The sequence below is a fragment of the Salmo salar genome, chromosome 25 (assembly GCF_965601325.2).
Source record: "Salmo salar chromosome 25, fSalSal1, whole genome shotgun sequence".
Taxonomy (NCBI): Eukaryota; Metazoa; Chordata; class Actinopteri; order Salmoniformes; family Salmonidae; genus Salmo; species Salmo salar.
This window is the reverse complement of record NC_138315.1, coordinates 53798543-53821021: the sequence shown is the minus strand read 5'-3', so window position 1 is coordinate 53821021 and position 22479 is coordinate 53798543. Positions and strand designations below refer to the sequence as shown.

Below are 22479 nucleotides of genomic sequence, written 5' to 3'. Positions count from 1 at the left end.
CCTCCCCCTGACTCTGCTCTCTCCCCTCCCTCCCCCTGACTCTGCTCTCTCTCCTCCCTCCCCCTGACTCTGCTCTCTCCCACCCCTCCCCTCCCCCTCCCCCTGACTCTACTCTCTCCCCTCCCCCTCCCCCTGACTCTGCTCTCTCCCCTCCCCCTCCCCCTGACTCTCCCCTCCCCCTCCCCCTGACTCTACTCTCTCCCCTCCCCCTCCCCCTGACTCTCCCCTCCCCCTCCCCCTGACTCTACTCTCTCCCCTCCCCCTGACTCTACTCTCTCCCCTCCCCCTGACTCTGCTCTCTCCCCTCCCTCCCCCTGACTCTACTCTCTCCCCTCCCTCCCCCTGACTCTACTCTCTCCCCTCCCTCCCCCTGACTCTGCTCTCTCCCCTCCCTCCCCCTGACTCTACTCTCTCCCCTCCCTCCCCCTGACTCTGCTCTCTCCCCTCCCCCTCCCCCTGACTCTGCTCTCTCCCCTCCCTCCCCCTCCCCCTGACTCTGCTCTCTCCCCTCCCTCCCCCTGACTCTACTCTCTCCCCTCCCTCCCCCTGACTCTGCTCTCTCCCCTCCCTCCCCCTGACTCTGCTCTCTCCCCTCCCTCCCCCTGACTCTGCTCTCTCCCCTCCCTCCCCCTGACTCTGCTCTCTCCCCTCCAGCAGTGGCTCAGACTTAAATTGTATGCCAAACTAAGTTTAATTAACAATACAACTCTATGCAACAAGGACTACTTTGAACAATTTACTCTGAACATGTTACTGGGAGACTTGTATAGATGCAGTTTGATAATCTCCCTCAGCTTTTGTGTCTCCATGTTTTCTGAAAACTCTTAAATATCTGTATATATCTGTATATAATATAGAGTACAGTAGAGTACAGTAAAACACAGTAGAGTACAGTAGAGCACAGTAGAGTACAGTAGAACACAATAGAACACAGTAGAGTACAGTAGAGTACAGTAAAACACAGTAGAGTACAGTAGAACACAGTAGAACACAATAGAACACAGTAGAGTACAGTACAGCACAGTAGAGTACAGTAGAACACAATAGAACACAGTAGAGTACAGTAGAGCACAGTAGAGCACAGTAGAACACAATAGAACACAGTAGAGCACAGTAGAGTACAGTAGAGTACAGTAGAGTACAGTAAAACACAGTAGAGCACAGTAGAACACAGTAGAGTACAGTAGAGTACAGTAGAACACAATAGAACACAGTAGAGTACAGTAGAGTACAGTAAAACACAGTAGAGTACAGTAGAACACAGTAGAACACAATAGAACACAGTAGAGTACAGTAGAGTACAGTAAAACACAGTAGAGTACAGTAGAACACAGTAGAACACAATAGAACACAGTAGAGTACAGTAGAGTACAGTAAAACACAGTAGAGCACAGTAGAACACAGTAGAACACAGTAGAGTACAGTAGAGTACAGTAGAACACAATAGAACACAGTAGAGTACAGTACAGCACAGTAGAGCACAGTAGAGTACAGTAGAGCACAGTAGAACACAATAGAACACAGTAGAGTACAGTAGAGTACAGTAGAGCACAGTAGAGTAGAGTACAGTAGAACATAATAGAACACAGTAGAACACAGTAGAGCACAGTAGAGTACAGTAGAACACAATAGAACACAGTAGAGCACAGTAGAGTACAGTAGAACACAGTAGAGTACATTACAGCACGGTAGAGTACAGTAGAGTACAGTAGAGCACAGTAGAGCACAGTACAGCACAGTAGAGCACAGTAGAGTAGAGTAGAGTACAGTAGAGCACAGTAGAGTACAGTAGAACACAGTAGAGCACAGTAGAACACAATAGAACACAGTAGAGTACAGTACAGCACAGTATAGTACAGTAGAACACAGTAGAGTACAGTAGAGTACAGCAGAGTACAGTAGAACACAATAGAACATAGTAGAGCACAGTAGAGCACAGTAGAACACAATAGAACACAGTAGAGCACAGTAGAGCACAGTAGAACACAGCACTGTAGAGTACAGTAGAGTACAGTAGAACATAATAGAACACAGTAGAGCACAGTAGAGTACAGTAGAGTATAGTAGAACACAATAGAACACAGCAGAGCACAGTAGAGTACAGTAGAACACAATAGAACACAGTAGAGTACAGTAGAACACAATAGAAAGCAGTAGAGCACAGTAGAGTACAGTAGAGTATTGTAGAGTACAGTAGAACACATTAGAGTACAGTAGAGTACATTAGAACACAATAGAACACAGTAAGAGTACAGTACAGCACTGTAGAGTACAGTAGAGTACAGTAGAACACAATAGAACACAGTAGGGTGCAGTACAGCACAGTAGAGCACAGTAGAGCACAGTAGAACACAATAGAACACAGTAGAGTACAGTAGAGTACAGTAGAACACAATAGAACACAGTAGAGTGCAGTAGAGCACAGTAGAGTACAGTAGAGTCCAGTAGAACACAATAGAACACAGTAGAGCACAGTAGAACACAATAGAACACAGTACAGTACAGTAGAGCACAGTAGAGTAGAGTACAGTAGAACATAATAGAACAAAGTAGAGTACAGTACAGCACAGTAGAGTACAGTAGAGTACAGTAGAGTACAGTAGAACACAATAGAACATAGTAGAGCACAGGAGAGTACAGTAGAACACAGTAGATTACAGCACAGTAGAGCACAGTAGAGTACAGTAGAGCACAGTAGAACACAATAGAACACAGTAGAGTACAATACAGCACAGTAGAGCACAGTAGAGTACAGTAGAGCACAGTAGAGTACAGTAGAACACAATAGAATACAGTAGAGTACAGTAGAACACAATAGAACACAGTAGAGTACAGTAGAGTACAGTAAAACACAGTAGAGCACAGTGGAGTACAGTAGAGTACAGTAAAAAACAGTAGAGCACAGTAGAACACAATAGAACACAGTAGAGTACAGTAGAACACAATAGAACACAGTAGAGTACAGTAGAGTACAGTAGAGTACAGTAAAACACAGTAGAGCACAGTAGAGCACAGTAGAACACAATAGAACACAGTAGAGTACAGTAGAGTACAGTAGAACACAATAGAACACAGTACAGCACAGTAGAGCACAGTAGAGTACAGTAGAGTACAGTAAAACACAGTAGAGCACAGTAGAGCACAGTAGAACACAATAGAACACAGTAGAGTACAGTAGAACACAATAGAACACAGTAGAGTGCAGTACAGCACAGTAGAGCACAGTAGAGTACAGTAGAACACAATAGAACACAGTAGAGCACAGTAGAGTACAGTAGAACACAGTAGAGTACAGTACAGCACATTAGAGCACAGTAGAGTACAGTAGAGCACAGTAGAGTACAGTAGAACACAATAGAACACAGTAGAGTACAGTACAGCACAGTAGAGTACAGTAGAGCACAGTAGAGTACAGTAGAACACAATAGAACACAGTAGAGTACAGTAGAACACAATAGAACACAGTAGAGTACAGTAGAGTACAGTAAAACACAGTAGAGCACAGTAGAGCACAGTAGAGTACAGTAGAGTACAGTAAAAAACAGTAGAGCACAGTAGAACACAATAGAACACAGTAGAGTACAGTAGAACACAATAGAACACAGTAGAGTACAGTAGAGTACAGTAGAGTACAGTAAAACACAGTAGAGCACAGTAGAGCACAGTAGAACACAATAGAACACAGTAGAGTACAGTAGAGTACAGTAGAACACAATAGAACACAGTACAGCACAGTAGAGCACAGTAGAGTACAGTAGAGTACAGTAAAACACAGTAGTGCACAGTAGAGCACAGCAGAACACAATAGAACACAGTAGAGTACAGTAGAACACAATAGAACACAGTAGAGTGCAGTACAGCACAGTAGAGCACAGTAGAGTACAGTAGAGTACAGTAGAACACAATAGAACACAGTAGAGCACAGTAGAACACAATAGAACACAGTGGTGCACAGTAGAGCACATTAGAGCACATTAGAACACAATAGAACACAGCAGAGCACAGTAGAGTACAGTAGATCACAGTAGAGTACAGTAGAGTACAGTAGAGTACAGTAGAACACAATAGAACACAGTAGAGTACAGTAGATCACAGTACAGCACTGTAGAGTACAGTAGAACACAATAGAACACAGTAAGAGTACAGTACAGTACAGTACAGTAGAGCACAGTAGAGTACAGTAGAACACAATAGAACACAGTAAGAGTACAGTACAGTACAGTACAGTAGAGCACAGTAGAGTACAGTAGAGCACAATAGAACACAGTAGAGCACAGTAGAGTACAGTAGAGTATAGTAGAACACAATAGAACACAGCAGAGCACAGTAGAGTACAGTAGAACACAATAGAACACAGTAGAGTACAGTAGAGTACAGTAGAACACAATAGAAAGCAGTAGAGCACAGTAGAGTACAGTAGAGTATTGTAGAGTACAGTAGAACACATTAGAGTACAGTAGAGTACATTAGAACACAATAGAACACAGTAAGAGTACAGTACAGCACTGTAGAGTACAGTAGAGTACAGTAGAACACAATAGAACACAGTAGGGTGCAGTACAGCACAGTAGAGCACAGTAGAGCACAGTAGAACACAATAGAACACAGTAGAGTACAGTAGAGTACAGTAGAACACAATAGAACACAGTAGAGTGCAGTAGAGCACAGTAGAGTACAGTAGAGTCCAGTAGAACACAATAGAACACAGTAGAGCACAGTAGAACACAATAGAACACAGTACAGTACAGTAGAGCACAGTAGAGTAGAGTACAGTAGAACATAATAGAACACAGTAGAGTACAGTACAGCACAGTAGAGTACAGTAGAGTACAGTAGAGTACAGTAGAACACAATAGAACATAGTAGAGCACAGGAGAGTACAGTAGAACACAGTAGATTACAGCACAGTAGAGCACAGTAGAGTACAGTAGAGCACAGTAGAACACAATAGAACACAGTAGAGTACAATACATCACAGTAGAGCACAGTAGAGTACAGTAGAGCACAGTAGAACACAGTAAAAAACAGTAGAGCACAGTAGAACACAATAGAACACAGTAGAGTACAATACAGCACAGTAGAACACAGTAGAGTACAATACAGCACAGTAGAACACAATAGAATACAGTAGAGTACAGTAGAACACAATAGAACACAGTAGAGTACAGTAGAGTACAGTAAAACACAGTAGAGCACAGTGGAGTACAGTAGAGTACAGTAAAAAACAGTAGAGCACAGTAGAACACAATAGAACACAGTAGAGTACAGTAGAACACAATAGAACACAGTAGAGTACAGTAGAGTACAGTAGAGTACAGTAAAACACAGTAGAGCACAGTAGAGCACAGTAGAACACAATAGAACACAGTAGAGTACAGTAGAGTACAGTAGAACACAATAGAACACAGTACAGCACAGTAGAGCACAGTAGAGTACAGTAGAGTACAGTAAAACACAGTAGAGCACAGTAGAGCACAGTAGAACACAATAGAACACAGTAGAGTACAGTAGAACACAATAGAACACAGTAGAGTGCAGTACAGCACAGTAGAGCACAGTAGAGTACAGTAGAACACAATAGAACACAGTAGAGCACAGTAGAGTACAGTAGAACACAGTAGAGTACAGTACAGCACATTAGAGCACAGTAGAGTACAGTAGAGCACAGTAGAGTACAGTAGAACACAATAGAACACAGTAGAGTACAGTACAGCACAGTAGAGTACAGTAGAGCACAGTAGAGTACAGTAGAACACAATAGAACACAGTAGAGTACAGTAGAACACAATAGAACACAGTAGAGTACAGTAGAGTACAGTAAAACACAGTAGAGCACAGTAGAGCACAGTAGAGTACAGTAGAGTACAGTAAAAAACAGTAGAGCACAGTAGAACACAATAGAACACAGTAGAGTACAGTAGAACACAATAGAACACAGTAGAGTACAGTAGAGTACAGTAAAACACAGTAGAGCACAGTAGAGCACAGTAGAACACAATAGAACACAGTAGAGTACAGTAGAGTACAGTAGAACACAATAGAACACAGTACAGCACAGTAGAGCACAGTAGAGTACAGTAGAGTACAGTAAAACACAGTAGTGCACAGTAGAGCACAGTAGAACACAATAGAACACAGTAGAGTACAGTAGAACACAATAGAACACAGTAGAGTGCAGTACAGCACAGTAGAGCACAGTAGAGTACAGTAGAGTACAGTAGAACACAATAGAACACAGTAGAGCACAGTAGAACACAATAGAACACAGTGGTGCACAGTAGAGCACATTAGAGCACATTAGAACACAATAGAACACAGCAGAGCACAGTAGAGTACAGTAGATCACAGTAGAGTACAGTAGAGTACAGTAGAGTACAGTAGAACACAATAGAACACAGTAGAGTACAGTAGATCACAGTACAGCACTGTAGAGTACAGTAGAACACAATAGAACACAGTAAGAGTACAGTACAGTACAGTACAGTAGAGCACAGTAGAGTACAGTAGAACACAATAGAACACAGTAAGAGTACAGTACAGTACAGTACAGTAGAGCACAGTAGAGTACAGTAGAGCACAATAGAACACAGTAGAGCACAGTAGAGTACAGTAGAGTATAGTAGAACACAATAGAACACAGCAGAGCACAGTAGAGTACAGTAGAACACAATAGAACACAGTAGAGTACAGTAGAGTACAGTAGAACACAATAGAAAGCAGTAGAGCACAGTAGAGTACAGTAGAGTATTGTAGAGTACAGTAGAACACATTAGAGTACAGTAGAGTACATTAGAACACAATAGAACACAGTAAGAGTACAGTACAGCACTGTAGAGTACAGTAGAGTACAGTAGAACACAATAGAACACAGTAGGGTGCAGTACAGCACAGTAGAGCACAGTAGAGCACAGTAGAACACAATAGAACACAGTAGAGTACAGTAGAGTACAGTAGAACACAATAGAACACAGTAGAGTGCAGTAGAGCACAGTAGAGTACAGTAGAGTCCAGTAGAACACAATAGAACACAGTAGAGCACAGTAGAACACAATAGAACACAGTACAGTACAGTAGAGCACAGTAGAGTAGAGTACAGTAGAACATAATAGAACACAGTAGAGTACAGTACAGCACAGTAGAGTACAGTAGAGTACAGTAGAGTACAGTAGAACACAATAGAACATAGTAGAGCACAGGAGAGTACAGTAGAACACAGTAGATTACAGCACAGTAGAGCACAGTAGAGTACAGTAGAGCACAGTAGAACACAATAGAACACAGTAGAGTACAATACATCACAGTAGAGCACAGTAGAGTACAGTAGAGCACAGTAGAACACAGTAAAAAACAGTAGAGCACAGTAGAACACAATAGAACACAGTAGAGTACAATACAGCACAGTAGAACACAGTAGAGTACAATACAGCACAGTAGAACACAATAGAATACAGTAGAGTACAGTAGAACACAATAGAACACAGTAGAGTACAGTAGAGTACAGTAAAACACAGTAGAGCACAGTGGAGTACAGTAGAGTACAGTAAAAAACAGTAGAGCACAGTAGAACACAATAGAACACAGTAGAGTACAGTAGAACACAATAGAACACAGTAGAGTACAGTAGAGTACAGTAGAGTACAGTAAAACACAGTAGAGCACAGTAGAGCACAGTAGAACACAATAGAACACAGTAGAGTACAGTAGAGTACAGTAGAACACAATAGAACACAGTACAGCACAGTAGAGCACAGTAGAGTACAGTAGAGTACAGTAAAACACAGTAGAGCACAGTAGAGCACAGTAGAACACAATAGAACACAGTAGAGTACAGTAGAACACAATAGAACACAGTAGAGTGCAGTACAGCACAGTAGAGCACAGTAGAGTACAGTAGAACACAATAGAACACAGTAGAGCACAGTAGAGTACAGTAGAACACAGTAGAGTACAGTACAGCACATTAGAGCACAGTAGAGTACAGTAGAGCACAGTAGAGTACAGTAGAACACAATAGAACACAGTAGAGTACAGTACAGCACAGTAGAGTACAGTAGAGCACAGTAGAGTACAGTAGAACACAATAGAACACAGTAGAGTACAGTAGAACACAATAGAACACAGTAGAGTACAGTAGAGTACAGTAAAACACAGTAGAGCACAGTAGAGCACAGTAGAGTACAGTAGAGTACAGTAAAAAACAGTAGAGCACAGTAGAACACAATAGAACACAGTAGAGTACAGTAGAACACAATAGAACACAGTAGAGTACAGTAGAGTACAGTAGAGTACAGTAGAGCACAGTAGAGCACAGTAGAGCACAGTAGAACACAATAGAACACAGTAGAGTACAGTAGAGTACAGTAGAACACAATAGAACACAGTACAGCACAGTAGAGCACAGTAGAGTACAGTAGAGTACAGTAAAACACAGTAGTGCACAGTAGAGCACAGTAGAACACAATAGAACACAGTAGAGTACAGTAGAACACAATAGAACACAGTAGAGTGCAGTACAGCACAGTAGAGCACAGTAGAGTACAGTAGAGTACAGTAGAACACAATAGAACACAGTAGAGCACAGTAGAACACAATAGAACACAGTGGTGCACAGTAGAGCACATTAGAGCACATTAGAACACAATAGAACACAGCAGAGCACAGTAGAGTACAGTAGATCACAGTAGAGTACAGTAGAGTACAGTAGAGTACAGTAGAACACAATAGAACACAGTAGAGTACAGTAGATCACAGTACAGCACTGTAGAGTACAGTAGAACACAATAGAACACAGTAAGAGTACAGTACAGTACAGTACAGTAGAGCACAGTAGAGTACAGTAGAACACAATAGAACACAGTAAGAGTACAGTACAGTACAGTACAGTAGAGCACAGTAGAGTACAGTAGAGCACAATAGAACACAGTAGAGCACAGTAGAGTACAGTAGAGTACAGAATTAGAAAATATCTTTAAGATATTTGGGGTAACGGAATTACAAGGCACATTTACAGAAGGTATAGTGGGTTAACTGCCTTGTTCAGGGGCAGAACGACATATATTTACCTTGTCAGCTCGGGGATTCGATCCAGCATTCTTTCAGTTACTGGCCCAACGCTCTAACCACTAGACTCTCTGCCCCTCTAACCACTAGGCTACCTGCCCCTCTAACCACTAGGCTACCTGCCTCCTCTAACCACTAGGCTACCTGCCTCTCTAACCACTAGGCTACCTGTCTCCTCTAACCACTAGGCTACCTGCCTCCTCTAACCACTAGGCTACCTGCCTCCTCTAACCACTAGGCTACCTGCCTCTCTAACCACTAGGCTACCTGTCTCCTCTAACCACTACGCTACCTGCCTCTCTAACCACTAGGCTACCTGCCTCCTCTAACCACTAGGCTACCTGTCTCCTCTAACCACTAGGCTACCTGCCCCTCTAACCACTAGGTTACCTGCCCCTCTAACCACTAGGCTACCTGCCTCCTCTAACCACTAGGCTACCTGCCTCCTCTAACCACTAGGCTACCCGCCTCCTCCTCTAACCACTAGGCTACCTGCCTCCTCTAACCACTAGGCTACCTGCCCCTCTAACCACTAGGCTACCTGCCTCCTCTAACCACTAGGCTACCTGCCTCCTCTAACCACTAGGCTACCTGTCTCCTCTAACCACTAGGCTACCTGCCTACTCCTCAACCACTAGGCTACCTGCCTCCTCTAACCACTAGGCTACCTGCCTCCTCTAACCACTAGGCTACCTGCCTCCTCTAACCACTAGGCTACCTGCCTCCTCTAACCACTAGGCTACCTGCCCCTCTAACCACTAGGCTACCTGCTGCTCTAACCACTAGGCTACCTGCTGCTCTAACCACTAGGCTACCTGCTGCTCTAACCACTAGGCTACCTGCCCCTCTAACCACTAGGCTACCTGCCTCCTCTAACCTCCTCTAACCACTAGGCTACCTGCCCCTCTAACCTCTCCCCAGCTTTCAAACCAGCCGCCCCACCCTCTCGCCCCACCCTCTCTCCTGTCCCCAGCCTTCAAACCAGCCGCCCCACCCTCTCTCCTGTCCCCAGCCCTCTCCCCACCCTCTCTCCTGTCCCCAGCCTTCAAACCAGCCGCCCCACCCTCTCTCCTCTCCCCAGCCCTTCGCCTCTCCCCAGCCCCTCGCCTCTCACCAGCCCTCTCCCCACCCACTCTCCTGTCCCCAGCCCTTCGCCTCTCCCCAGCCCTTCGCCTCTCCCCAGCCCTCTCTCCTCTCCCCAGCCCCTCGCCTCTCACCAGCCCTCTCCCCACCCACTCTCCTCTCCCCAGCCCTTCGCCTCTCCCCAGCCCCTCGCCTCTCCCCAGCCCTCTCTCCTCTCCCAGCCCTCTCACCAGCCCTCTCCCCACCCACTCTCCTCTCCCCAGCCCTCTCTCCTCTCCCCAGCCCTCTCTCCTCTCCCCAGCCCTCTCCTCACCCACTCACCTCTCCCCACCCACTCTCCTCTCCCCACCCACTCTCACCAGCCCTCTCCCCACCTACTCTCCTGTCCCCAGCCCTCTCACCTCTCACCTCTCCCCACTCACTCTCCTGTCCCAGCCCTCTCACCTCTCACCTCTCCCCACCCACTCTCTTGTCCCCAGCCCTCTCACCTCTCACCTCTCACCTCTCCCCACCCACTCTCTTGTCCCCAGCCCTCTCACCAGCCCTCTCCCCACCTACTCTCCTGTCCCCAGCCCTCTCACCTCTCACCTCTCCCCACTCACTCTCCTGTCCCCAGCCCTCTCACCTTTCACCTCTCCCCACCCACTCTCTTGTCCCCAGCCCTCTCACCTCTCACCTCTCACCTCTCACCTCTCCCCACCCACTCTCTTGTCCCCAGCCCTCTCACCAGCCCTCTCCCCACCTACTCTCCTGTCCCCAGCCCTCTCACCTCTCACCTCTCCCCACCCACTCTCTTGTCCCCAGCCCTCTCACCAGCCCTCTCCCCACCCACTCTCCTGTCCCCAGCCCTCTCACCAGCCCTCTCCCCACCCACTCTCCTGTCACCAGCCATCTCACCAGCCCTCTCCCCACCCACTCTCCTGTCCCCAGCCCTCTCACCTCTCACCTCTCCCCACCCACTCTCCTGTCCCCAGCCCTCTCACCTCTCACCTCTCCCCACCCACTCTCCTGTCACCAGCCGTCTCACCAGCCCTCTCCCCACCCACTCTCCTGTCCCCAGCCTCAGCCCTTCGCCTCTCCCAGGCCCCTCGCCTCTCCCCAGGGTCTGGAAGTCTGGAAGGAGATGCTTAATGTGAGTCTGGAAGGAGAGTTTACAGTCTAACCAGACACCCAGGTATTTGTAGTTGTCCACATATTCTAAGTCAGAACCGTCCAGAGTAGTGATGCTGGACGGGCGGGCAGGTGCGGGCAGCGATCGGTTGAAGAGCATGCATTTAGTTTTACTTGCATTTAAGAGCAGTTGGAGGCCACGGAAGGAGAGTTGTATGGCATTGAAGCTCATCTGGAGGTTTGTTAACACAGTGTCCAAAGAAGGGCCAGAAGTATACAGAATGGTGTCGTCTGCATAGAGGTGGATCAGAGAATTATTTTCTATTGTGTTATTGACTGTACGCTTGTTTATTCCATGTGTAACTCTGTGTTGTTGTTTGTGTCGCACTGCTTTGCTTTATCTTGGCCAGGTCGCAGTTGTAAATGAGAACTTGTTCTCAACTGGCCTACCTGGTTAAATAAAGGTGGAATAAAATAAAATAAAATAAAAAGTTGGTCAGGATGATATCTGGTTACAGATTTAGGGTTGTACCTGGTGGGTTCCTTGAACATTTGTGTGAGATTGTGGGCGTCTACCCCAGTTTAGGTCACCTGACAGTACAAACTCTGAAGATAGATGGGGGGGTCAATCAATTCACATATGGTGTCCAGGGCACAGCTAGGAGCTGAGGGGGGTCTACAACAAGCGGCAACAGTGAGAGACTTATTTCTGGAAAGGTGAATTTTTTAAAGTAGAAGCTCGAATTGTTTTGGTACAGACCTGGATAGTAGGACAGAACTCTGCAGGCTATCTCTACAGTAGATTGCAATTCTGCCTCTTTTAGCAGTTCTATCTTGTCGGAAAATGTTATAGATGGAGATGGAAATTTCCATCCCTAAAAGTTGCCAAATGCTCCAGCCAGCCTAGTCATAGACTGTTCTCTCTGCTACCTCACGGTAAGAGGTACCGGTCCGCCAAGTCTAGGTCCAAGAGGCTTCTAAACAGCTTCTACCCCCCCCCCCCCCAAAAGCCATAAGACTCCTGAACATCTAATGGCTACCCAGACTATTTGCATTGCCCCCCCCCCCCCCCCCCTGCTCTTCTACGCTGTCTATTATCTATGCACTGTCACTTTAATAAATCGACCTACATGTACACATTAATTACCTCAACTAACTGGTGCCTCTGCACATTGACTCTGTACCGTAATACCCTGTATATAGCCTCCACATTGACTCTGTACCGTAATACCCTGTATATAGCCTCCACATTGACTCTGTACTGGTACCCCCTGTATATAGCCTCCACATTGACTCTGTACTGGTACCCCCTGTATATAGCCTCCACATTGACTCTGTACCATAATACCCTGTATATAGCCTCCACATTGACTCTATACCGGTACCCCCTGTATATAGCCTCCACATTGACTCTGTACCGGTACCCCCCTGTATATAGCCTCCACATTGACTCTGTACCGGTACCCCCCTGTATATAGCCTCCACATTGACTCTGTACCGTAATACCCTGTATATAGCCTCCACATTGACTCTGTACCGGTACCCCCTGTATATAGCCTCCACATTGACTCTGTACCGGTACCCCCTGTATATAGCCTCCACATTGACTCTGTACCGGTACCCCCTGTATATAGCCTCCACATTGACTCTATACCGGTACCCCCTGTATATAGCCTCCACATTGACTCTGTACCGGTACCCCCCTGTATATAGCCTCCACATTGACTCTGTACCGTAATACCCTGTATATAGCCTCCACATTGACTCTGTACCGGTACCCCCTGTATATAGCCTCCACATTGACTCTGTACCGGTACCCCCTGTATATATCCTCCACATTGACTCTGTACCAGTACCCCCTGTATATAGCCTCCACATTGACTCTATACCGGTACCCCCTGTATATAGCCTCCACATTGACTCTGTACCGGTACCCCCTGTATATAGTCTCCATATTGACTCTGTACCGGTACCCCCTGTATATAGCCTCCACATTGACTCTGTACCGGTACTCCCTGTATATAGCCTCCACATTGACTCTGTACCGGTACCCCCTGTATATAGCCTCCACATTGACTCTGTACCGGTACCCCCTGTATATTGCCTCCACATTGACTCTGTACCGGTACCCCCCTGTATATAGCCTCCACATTGACTCTGTACCGGTACCCCTGTATATAGCCTCCACATTGACTCTGTACCGGTACCCCCTGTATATAGCCTCCACATTGACTCTGTACCGGTACCTCCCTGTATATAGCCTCCACATTGACTCTATACCGGTACCCCCTGTATATAGCCTACACATTGACTCTGTACCGGTACCCCCCTGTATATAGCCTCCACATTGACTCTGTACCGGTACCCCCTGTATATAGCCTCACTATTGTTATTAGGTAAATGGGAGTCACACCAGATACTGACTGGTTTTCATGAGGTAAATGGTGGTCACACCAGATACTGACTGGTTTTCATGAGGTAAATGCTGGTCACACCAGATACTGACTGGTTTTCATGAGGTAAATGGTGGTCACACCAGATACTGACTGGTTTTCATGAGGTAAATGGTGGTCACACCAGATACTGACTGGTTTTCATGAGGTAAATGGGAGTCACACCAGATACTGACTGGTTTTCATGAGGTAAATGGTGGTCACACCAGATACTGACTGGTTTTCATGAGGTAAATGGTGGTCACATCAGATACTGACTGGTTTTCATGAGGTAAATGGTGGTCACACCAGATACTGACTGGTTTTCATGAGGTATGAACTGTAACTCAGTAACATCTGAAAACTTGTTCCATTTTTGTTCAGTATATTTAAAACACAAGAAGATCATGGGACTGGACTCCTGTAAAATGTTTATTACTTATCCTTGATCTTTCACCTTACCACATTCATGATAAGACATTGTTTTTGCTGATGTATGATTGGGGTCCCTGGGCAAGAAAAGGTTGAAGACCCCTGATGTAACCCCAAGCCCCCCCAAGCCCCCCCAAGCCCCCCCATACCCCCCCTCATGCCCCCCCATACCCCCCCATACCCCCCATGCCCCCCCATACCCCCCTCATGCCCTCCTGCTGCCCCCCCATACCCCCCACCCCCCCACCCCCCATATGCCCCCCCATATGCCCCCCCATTCCCCCATCCCCCCCACACCCCCATCCCCCAGCCCCCCACATGCCCCCCCATCCCTCCCACACCCCCATCCCCCCATCCCCCCCACACCCCATCCCCCCATGCCCCCCCATGCCCCCCCAGCCCCCCCACACCCCCCCATATGCCCCTCCATGCCCCCCCATACCCTCCATGCCCCCCATGCCCCCATATGCCCCTCCATGCCCCCCCATACCCCCCAAGCCCCCCCCATGCCCCCCCATACCCCCCAAGCCCCCCCATATGCCCCCCCCATGCCCCCTGCTGCTGCGATAGGAGCTGTATAATCACTGAGACCAATGCTGAGATAACAAGAGATATTCCAGCTCTGAATTATCCATTCATTTTTCTGTCTCAGAAAATGAAAGCGCAAATGTTTTTCGCTAACTTTTCTATATCCCTCCCTCCCTCCCTCCCGCTCTTTCCCCTCCCTCCCTCCTTCCCTCCCTCCCTCCCTCCCTCCCTCCCTAGCTGCCCAGAGTGAGGAGCGTGAGTGTGCGTTCAACGACCAGCAGCAGCAGTATGAGGAGCAGCGTGTGGGCGGAGGAGGAGGAGGAGGAGGAGGGAGGAGGAGGAGGAGGAGGAGGAGGGAGGAGGAGGAGGAGGGAGGGAGGAGGGAGGAGGAGGAGGAGAGGAGGAGAGGAGGAGGAGGAGGAGGAAGAGGAGGAGACTGGCCTATGACCAGAGAGAATAGTACCATACGCTGCAGTAAGGGTTCTCGATGTTATGGCCTGTGGGAGAAGACTAGAGATGGAGAGATACACCTGGTCAAACAGGGTACGTCCACACACACACACACACACACACACACACACACACACACACACGTAAAGATGGGGACATATACCTGGTGTTCATGTAAAACAGTTTCTCCCTCTTCTCTCTCTGTCCTGATCTCACTTTCTCTTTCTCTCTCGTCTCTCTCCGTTTCTCACTCTCTCGTCTCTCTCTGTTTCTCTCTCTCTCTGTATCTCTCTCTGTTTCTCTCTCTGTTTCTCTCTCTGTTCTCTCTCTCTCTCTTTCTCTCTCGTCTCTCTCTCTCCGTTTCTCACTCTCTGTCTCTCTTTGTCTCTTTCTGTTTCTCTCTCTCTCTCTGTATCTCTCTCTGTATCTCTCTCTGTTTCTCTTTCTCCCTGTCTCACTTCATCTCTCTCGTTCATTCTCTCACACACACATTCTTTTTTTGGTGTCTTTTACCCCCTTTTTCTCCCCAATTTCGATCTTGTCTCATCGCTGCAACTCCCCAACGGGCTCGGGAGAGGCGAAGGTTGAGTCATGCGTCCTCCGAAAACATGACCCGCCGAACCGTGCTCCTTAACACCCGCCAGCTTAACCCGGAAGCCATCCGCACCAATGTGTCGGAGGAAACACCGTTCAACTGAGCACCGAGGTCAGCCTGCAGGAGCCCGGCCCGCCACAAGGAGTCGCTAGAGCGCGATGAGCCAAGTAAAGCCCTGCCCTGCCCTCCCAACCAAACCCTCCCCTAACCCGGACGACACTGGGCCGAACCCTCCCCTAACCCGGACGACACTGGGCCGAACCCTCCCCTAACCCGGACGACACCGGGCCAAACCCTCCCCTAACCCGGACTACACCGGGCCAAACCCTCTCCTAACCCGGACGACACAGGGCCGAACCCTCTCCTAACCCGGACGACACCGGGCCGAACCCTCCCCTAACCCGGACGACACCGGGCCGAACCCTCCCCTAACCCGGACGACACTGGGCCGAACCCTCCCCTAACCCGGACGACACCGGGCCAAACCCTCCCCTAACCCGGACGACACCGGGCCGAACCCTCCCCTAACCCGGACGACACCGGGCCGAACCCTCCCCTAACCCGGACGACACCGGGCCGAACCCTCCCCTAACCCGGACGACACTGGGCCGAACCCTCCCCTAACCCGGACGACACCGGGCCGAACCCTCCCCTAACCCGGACGAGACTGGGCCAATTGTGCCCCACCTTATGTGACTCCCGATCACGGCCGGTTGTGACACAGCCTGGGATCAAACCCGGGTCTGTAGTGACGTCTCTAGCTCTGCGATGCAGTGCCTTAGACCGCTGCGCCACTCGGGAGGCCACTCACAAAACGTTTAAAATAACATAGAGATTTTAAATGTTAGATTATTGGCGATGTACAGTGTTGTGACAATGTTCAAATAGTTGAAGTATGAAAGAAAGAAAAAATTTATATAAATATGGGTTCTATTTACAATAGGGATAGACCGATATGACATTTTTGGCCGATACCGATTTCCAATATTTTCCTTGCCAAAAAACTCTGATACCGATAACCGATATTTAAAAAAATGTGCGGGCCGTTTAAGCGTGTACAGTTAAATAGCTGAAACACACACTGACCAAAAAGTAATTTTGTTGGCATTTACGTACGTCCCCATTACCAGTAAAAACATAATCAAAACCTATTTCTTTCACATACTTGCTGTGCTGTTTCATTGTTCATTTGTTCAGTCGTTTCTTTATCAACCAGAATGTCATCATATACGTCAAGCAGTAAAGTTTCATCTCCGTGGCCTCTCTTCCTCTCTTCGCACTGTCACTGTGTTCGTTTCCAGCTGTGTCTAACATTGCACATAAACCCTGTGTCTGCATCGAAGTACCGGTCCTTGTGCATAGCAACGAGCATGGTGGAGATACAGCAAAAAGGCTCAGAGAGAATGCCACCGAATCGCCTTGTTCACAGCCTCTTGTAGAGTACTTTTCCAAGTTAACCCCACGGTCTGTGTGGGCAGTTTTGCTGAGCAGGCGTTTCAATGCCATGACGGAGGGATGTCACGTCTGCTACAGACACAGTTGATGAGCTTATTTCTCCAGTCAGTTGGTCGAATGGAGCTAGGAGTGTGTTCATGTTTCAAACATGTTGTCAAATGCCATTGAAATGCATCCAATACGGCTTTCCTCAGTTTCCTCGTCGACCCGCTGTGCTGTCAGACTCTGCATTCTCATGGGGCTGACATCGCTGGTCCAAAATGTCAGTGGTGAACCTAATAGCAGTGACTCCCATAGCAAGTAGCTCATGGATGTGCGTTTCAACAATACTCTGTAACTCCGGTAGGGCAACATCTGAAAAATAGCGACTACTTGGCTGAAATGTTCTTACTTTTTCAAATGACTGCTGGAAGTGGGAGCTTAGTTTGTTTTCTGCTTTTGTTCTGTTTACGTCTGAGGGTGATGCACTTTTCTAATGAGTATTTAGGTTTTGAAAGAGTTCACTCTCTCCCCTCCTCGGGAAATAATAGGCCTCATAATGGACCTCATCTACCTCCGTTATAGAGGTATGGACCTCATCTACCTCCGTTATAGAGGTATGGACCTCATCTACCTCCGTTATAGAGGTATGGACCTCATCTACCTCCGTTATAGAGGTATGGACCTCATCTACCTCCGTTATAGAGGTATGGACCTCATCTACCTCCGTTATAGAGGTATGGACCTCACCTACCTCCGTTATAGAGGTATGGACCTCATCTACCTCCGTTATAGAGGTATGGACCTCATCTACCTCCGTTATAGAGGTATGGACCTCATCTACCTCCGTTATAGAGGTATGGACCTCGTCTACCTCCGTTATAGAGGTATGCACCTCATCTACCTCCGTTATAGAGGTATGGACCTCGTCTACCTCCGTTATAGAGGTATGGACCTCATCTACCTCCGTTATAGAGGTATGGACCTCGTCTACCTCCGTTATAGAGGTATGCACCTCATCTACCTCCGTTATAGAGGTATGGACCTCATCTACCTACATTATATAGGTACGTTATAGAGGTATGGACTTCATCTACCTCCGTTATAGAGGTATGGACCTCATCTACCTACATTATATAGGTACGTTATAGAGGTATGGACCTCATCCACCTCCGTTATAGAGGTATGCACCTCATCTACCTCCGTTATAGAGGTATGGACCTCATCTACCTCCGTTATAGAGGTATGGACCTCATCTACCTCCGTTATAGAGGTATGGACCTCACCTACCTCCGTTATAGAGGTATGCACCTCATCTACCTCCGTTATAGAGGTATGCACCTCATCTACCTCCGTTATAGAGGTATGGGCCTCGTCTACCTACTAGAGGTATGGACCTCATCTACCTCCGTTATAGAGGTATGGACCTCATCTACCTCCGTTATAGAGGTATGCACCTCATCTACCTCCGTTATAGAGGTATGGACCTCATCTACCTCCGTTATAGAGGTATGGACCTCATCTACCTCCGTTATAGAGGTATGGACCTCATCTACCTCCGTTATAGAGGTATGGACCTCATCTACCTCCGTTATAGAGGTATGGACCTCATCTACCTCCGTTATAGAGGTATGGACCTCATCTACCTCCGTTATAGAGGTATGGACCTCATCTACCTCCGTTATAGAGGTATGGACCTCATCTACCTCCGTTATAGAGGTATGGACCTCATCTACCTCCGTCTATAGAGGTATGGACCTCATCTACCTCCGTTATAGAGGTATGGACCTCATCTACCTCCGTTATAGAGGTATGGACCTCATCTACCTCCGTTATAGAGGTATGGACCTCATCTACCTCCGTTATAGAGGTATGGACCCCATCTACCTCCGTTATAGAGGTATGGACCTCATCTACCTACGTTATAGAGGTATGGACCTCATCTACCTACATTATAGAGGTATGGACCTCACCTACCTCCGTTATAGAGGTATGGACCTCATCCACCTCCGTTATAGAGGTATGGACCCCATCTACCTCCGTTATAGAGGTATGGACCTCATCTACCTACGTTATAGAGGTATGGACCTCATCTACCTCCGTTATAGAGGTATGGACCCCATCTACCTCCGTTATAGAGGTATGGACCTCATCTACCTCCGTTATAGAGGTATGGACGTGATCTACCTCCGTTATAGAGGTATGGACCTCACCTACCTACGTTATAGAGGTATGGACCTCATCTACCTCCATTATAGAGGTATGGACCTCATCTACCTCCGTTATAGAGGTATGGACCTCATCTACCTACGTTATAGAGGTATGGACCTCATCTACCTACGTTATAGAGGTACGGACCTCATCTACCTCCGTTATAGAGGTATGGACCCCATCTACCTCCGTTATAGAGGTATGGACCTCATCTACCTCCGTTATAGAGGTATGGACCTCATCTACCTCCGTTATAGAGGTATGGACCTCATCTACCTCCGTTATAGAGGTATGGACCTCATCTACCTCCGTTATAGAGGTATGGACCTCATCTACCTCCGTTATAGAGGTATGGACCTCACCTACCTCCGTTATAGAGGTATGGACCTCATCCACCTCCGTTATAGAGGTATGGACCTCACCTACCTCCGTTATAGAGGTATGGACCTCATCCACCTCCGTTATAGAGGTATGGACCTCATCTACCTCCGTTATAGAGGTATGGACCTCATCTACCTCCGTTATAGAGGTATGCACCTCACCTACCTCCGTTATAGAGGTATGGACCTCATCTACCTCCGTTATAGAGGTATGGACCTCATCTACCTCCGTTATAGAGGTATGGACCTCATCTACCTCCGTTATAGAGGTATGGACCTCATCTACCTCCGTTATAGAGGTATGGACACCATCTACCTCCGTTATAGAGGTATGGACCTCGTCTACCTACTAGAGGTATGGACCTCATCTACCTCCGTTCTAGAGGTATGGACCTCATCTACCTCCGTTATAGAGGTATGGACCCCATCTACCTCCGTTATAGAGGTATGGACCTCATCTACCTCCATATAGAGGTATGGACCTCATCTACCTCCGTTATAGAGGTATGGACCTCATCTACCTCCGTTATAGAGGTATGGACCTCATCTACCTCCGTTATAGAGGTATGGACCTCATCTACCTCCGTTATAGAGTTATGGACCTCATCTACCTCTGTTATAGAGGTATGGACCTCATCTACCTCCATTATAGAGGTATGGACCTCACCTACCTACGTTATAGAGGTATGGACCTCACCTACCTACTAGAGGTATGGACGTCATCTACCTCCGTTATAGAGGTATGGACCTCATCTACCTCCGTTATAGAGGTATGGACCTCACCTACCGCCGTTATAGAGGTATGCACCTCATCTACCTCCGTTATAGAGGTATGGACCTCGTCTACCTACGTTATAGAGGTATGAACGTCATCTACCTCCGTTATAGAGGTATGGACCTCATCTACCTCCGTTATAGAGGTATGGACCCCATCTACCTCCGTTATAGAGGTATGGACCTCATCTACCTCCGTTATAGAGGTATGGACCCCATCTACCTCCGTTATAGAGGTATGGACCTCATCTACCTCCGTTATAGAGGTATGGACCTCATCTACCTCCATTATAGAGGTATGGACCTCACCTACCTACGTTATAGAGGTATGGACCTCACCTACCTACTAGAGGTATGGACGTCATCTACCTCCGTTATAGAGGTATGGACCTCATCTACCTCCGTTATAGAGGTATGGACCTCACCTACCGCCGTTATAGAGGTATGCACCTCATCTACCTCCGTTATAGAGGTATGGACCTCGTCTACCTACGTTATAGAGGTATGGACGTCATCTACCTCCGTTATAGAGGTATGGACCTCATCTACCTCCGTTATAGAGGTATGGACCCCATCTACCTCCGTTATAGAGGTATGGACCTCACCTACCGCCGTTATAGAGGTATGCACCTCATCTACCTCCGTTATAGAGGTATGGACCTCGTCTACCTACGTTATAGAGGTATGGACGTCATCTACGTCCGTTATAGAGGTATGGACCTCATCTACCTCCGTTATAGAGGTATGGACCCCATCTACCTCCGTTATAGAGGTATGGACCTCATCTACCTCCGTTATAGAGGTATGGACCTCATCTACCTCCGTTATAGAGGGGCCCCCCCCGGCGTATGGACCTCATCTACCTCCGTTATAGAGGAATGGACCCCATCTACCTCCGTTATAGAGGTATGGACCTCATCCACCTCCCTTATAGAGGTATGGACCTCATCTACCTCCGTTATAGAGGTATGGACCTCATCTACCTACGTTATAGAGGTATGGACCTCATCTACCTCCGTTATAGAGGTATGGACCTCATCTACCTCCGTTATAGAGGTATGCACCTCATCTACCTCCGTTCTAGAGGTATGGACCTCACCTACCTCCGTTATAGAGGTATGGACCTCATCTACCTCCGTTATAGAGGTATGCACCTCATCTACCTCCGTTATAGAGGTATGGACCTCATCCACCTCCGTTATAGAGGTATGGAGCTCCGTTATAGAGGTACGGACCTCACCTACCTCCGTTATAGAGGTATGGACCTCATCTACCTCCGTTATAGAGGTATGGACCTCATCTACCTCCGTTATAGAGGTATGGACCTCATCTACCTCCGTTATAGAGGTACGGACCTCATCTACCTCCGTTATAGAGGTATGGACCTCGTCTACCTCCGTTATAGAGGTATGGACCTCATCTACCTCCGTTATAGAGGTATGGACCTCATCTACCGCCGTTATAGAGGTATGGACCTCATCTACCTCCGTTATAGAGGTATGCACCTCATCTACCTCCGTTATAGAGGTATGGACCTCATCTACCTCCGTTATAGAGGTATGGACCTCATCTACCTACGTTATAGAGGTATGGACCTCATCTACCTCCGTTATAGAGGTATGGACCTCATCTACCTACGTTATAGTGGTGGACCTCATCTACCTCCGTTATAGAGGTATGGACCTCATCTACCTCCGTTATAGAGGTATGGACCTCATCTACCTACATTATAGAGGTATGGACCTCACCTACCTCCGTTATAGAGGTATGGACCTCATCTACCTCCGTTATAGAGGTATGCACCTCATCTACCTCCGTTATAGAGGTATGGACCTCGTCTACCTACTAGAGGAATGGACCCCATCTACCTCCGTTATAGAGGTATGGACCCCATCTACCTCCGTTATAGAGGTATGGACCTCATCCACCTCCGTTATAGAGGTATGGACCTCATCTACCTCCATTATAGAGGTATGGACCTCACCTACCT

At 47.4% G+C, this 22479-nt stretch overlaps 1 protein-coding gene across 1 annotated transcript in view; it reads left to right on the top strand.

Moving 5' to 3' along the window:
* The first annotated feature begins 15055 nt into the window (after positions 1-15055).
* The window catches only part of LOC106592342 (uncharacterized), a 126717-nt gene continuing 119293 nt past the window's right edge, over positions 15056-22479 (top strand). The window contains exon 1 of the mRNA XM_082969250.1: positions 15056-15188. Within this exon, the coding sequence (XP_082825376.1) occupies positions 15089-15188 (100 nt within the window). The 5' untranslated portion in view covers positions 15056-15088. The remainder of the gene's footprint in view (positions 15189-22479) is intronic.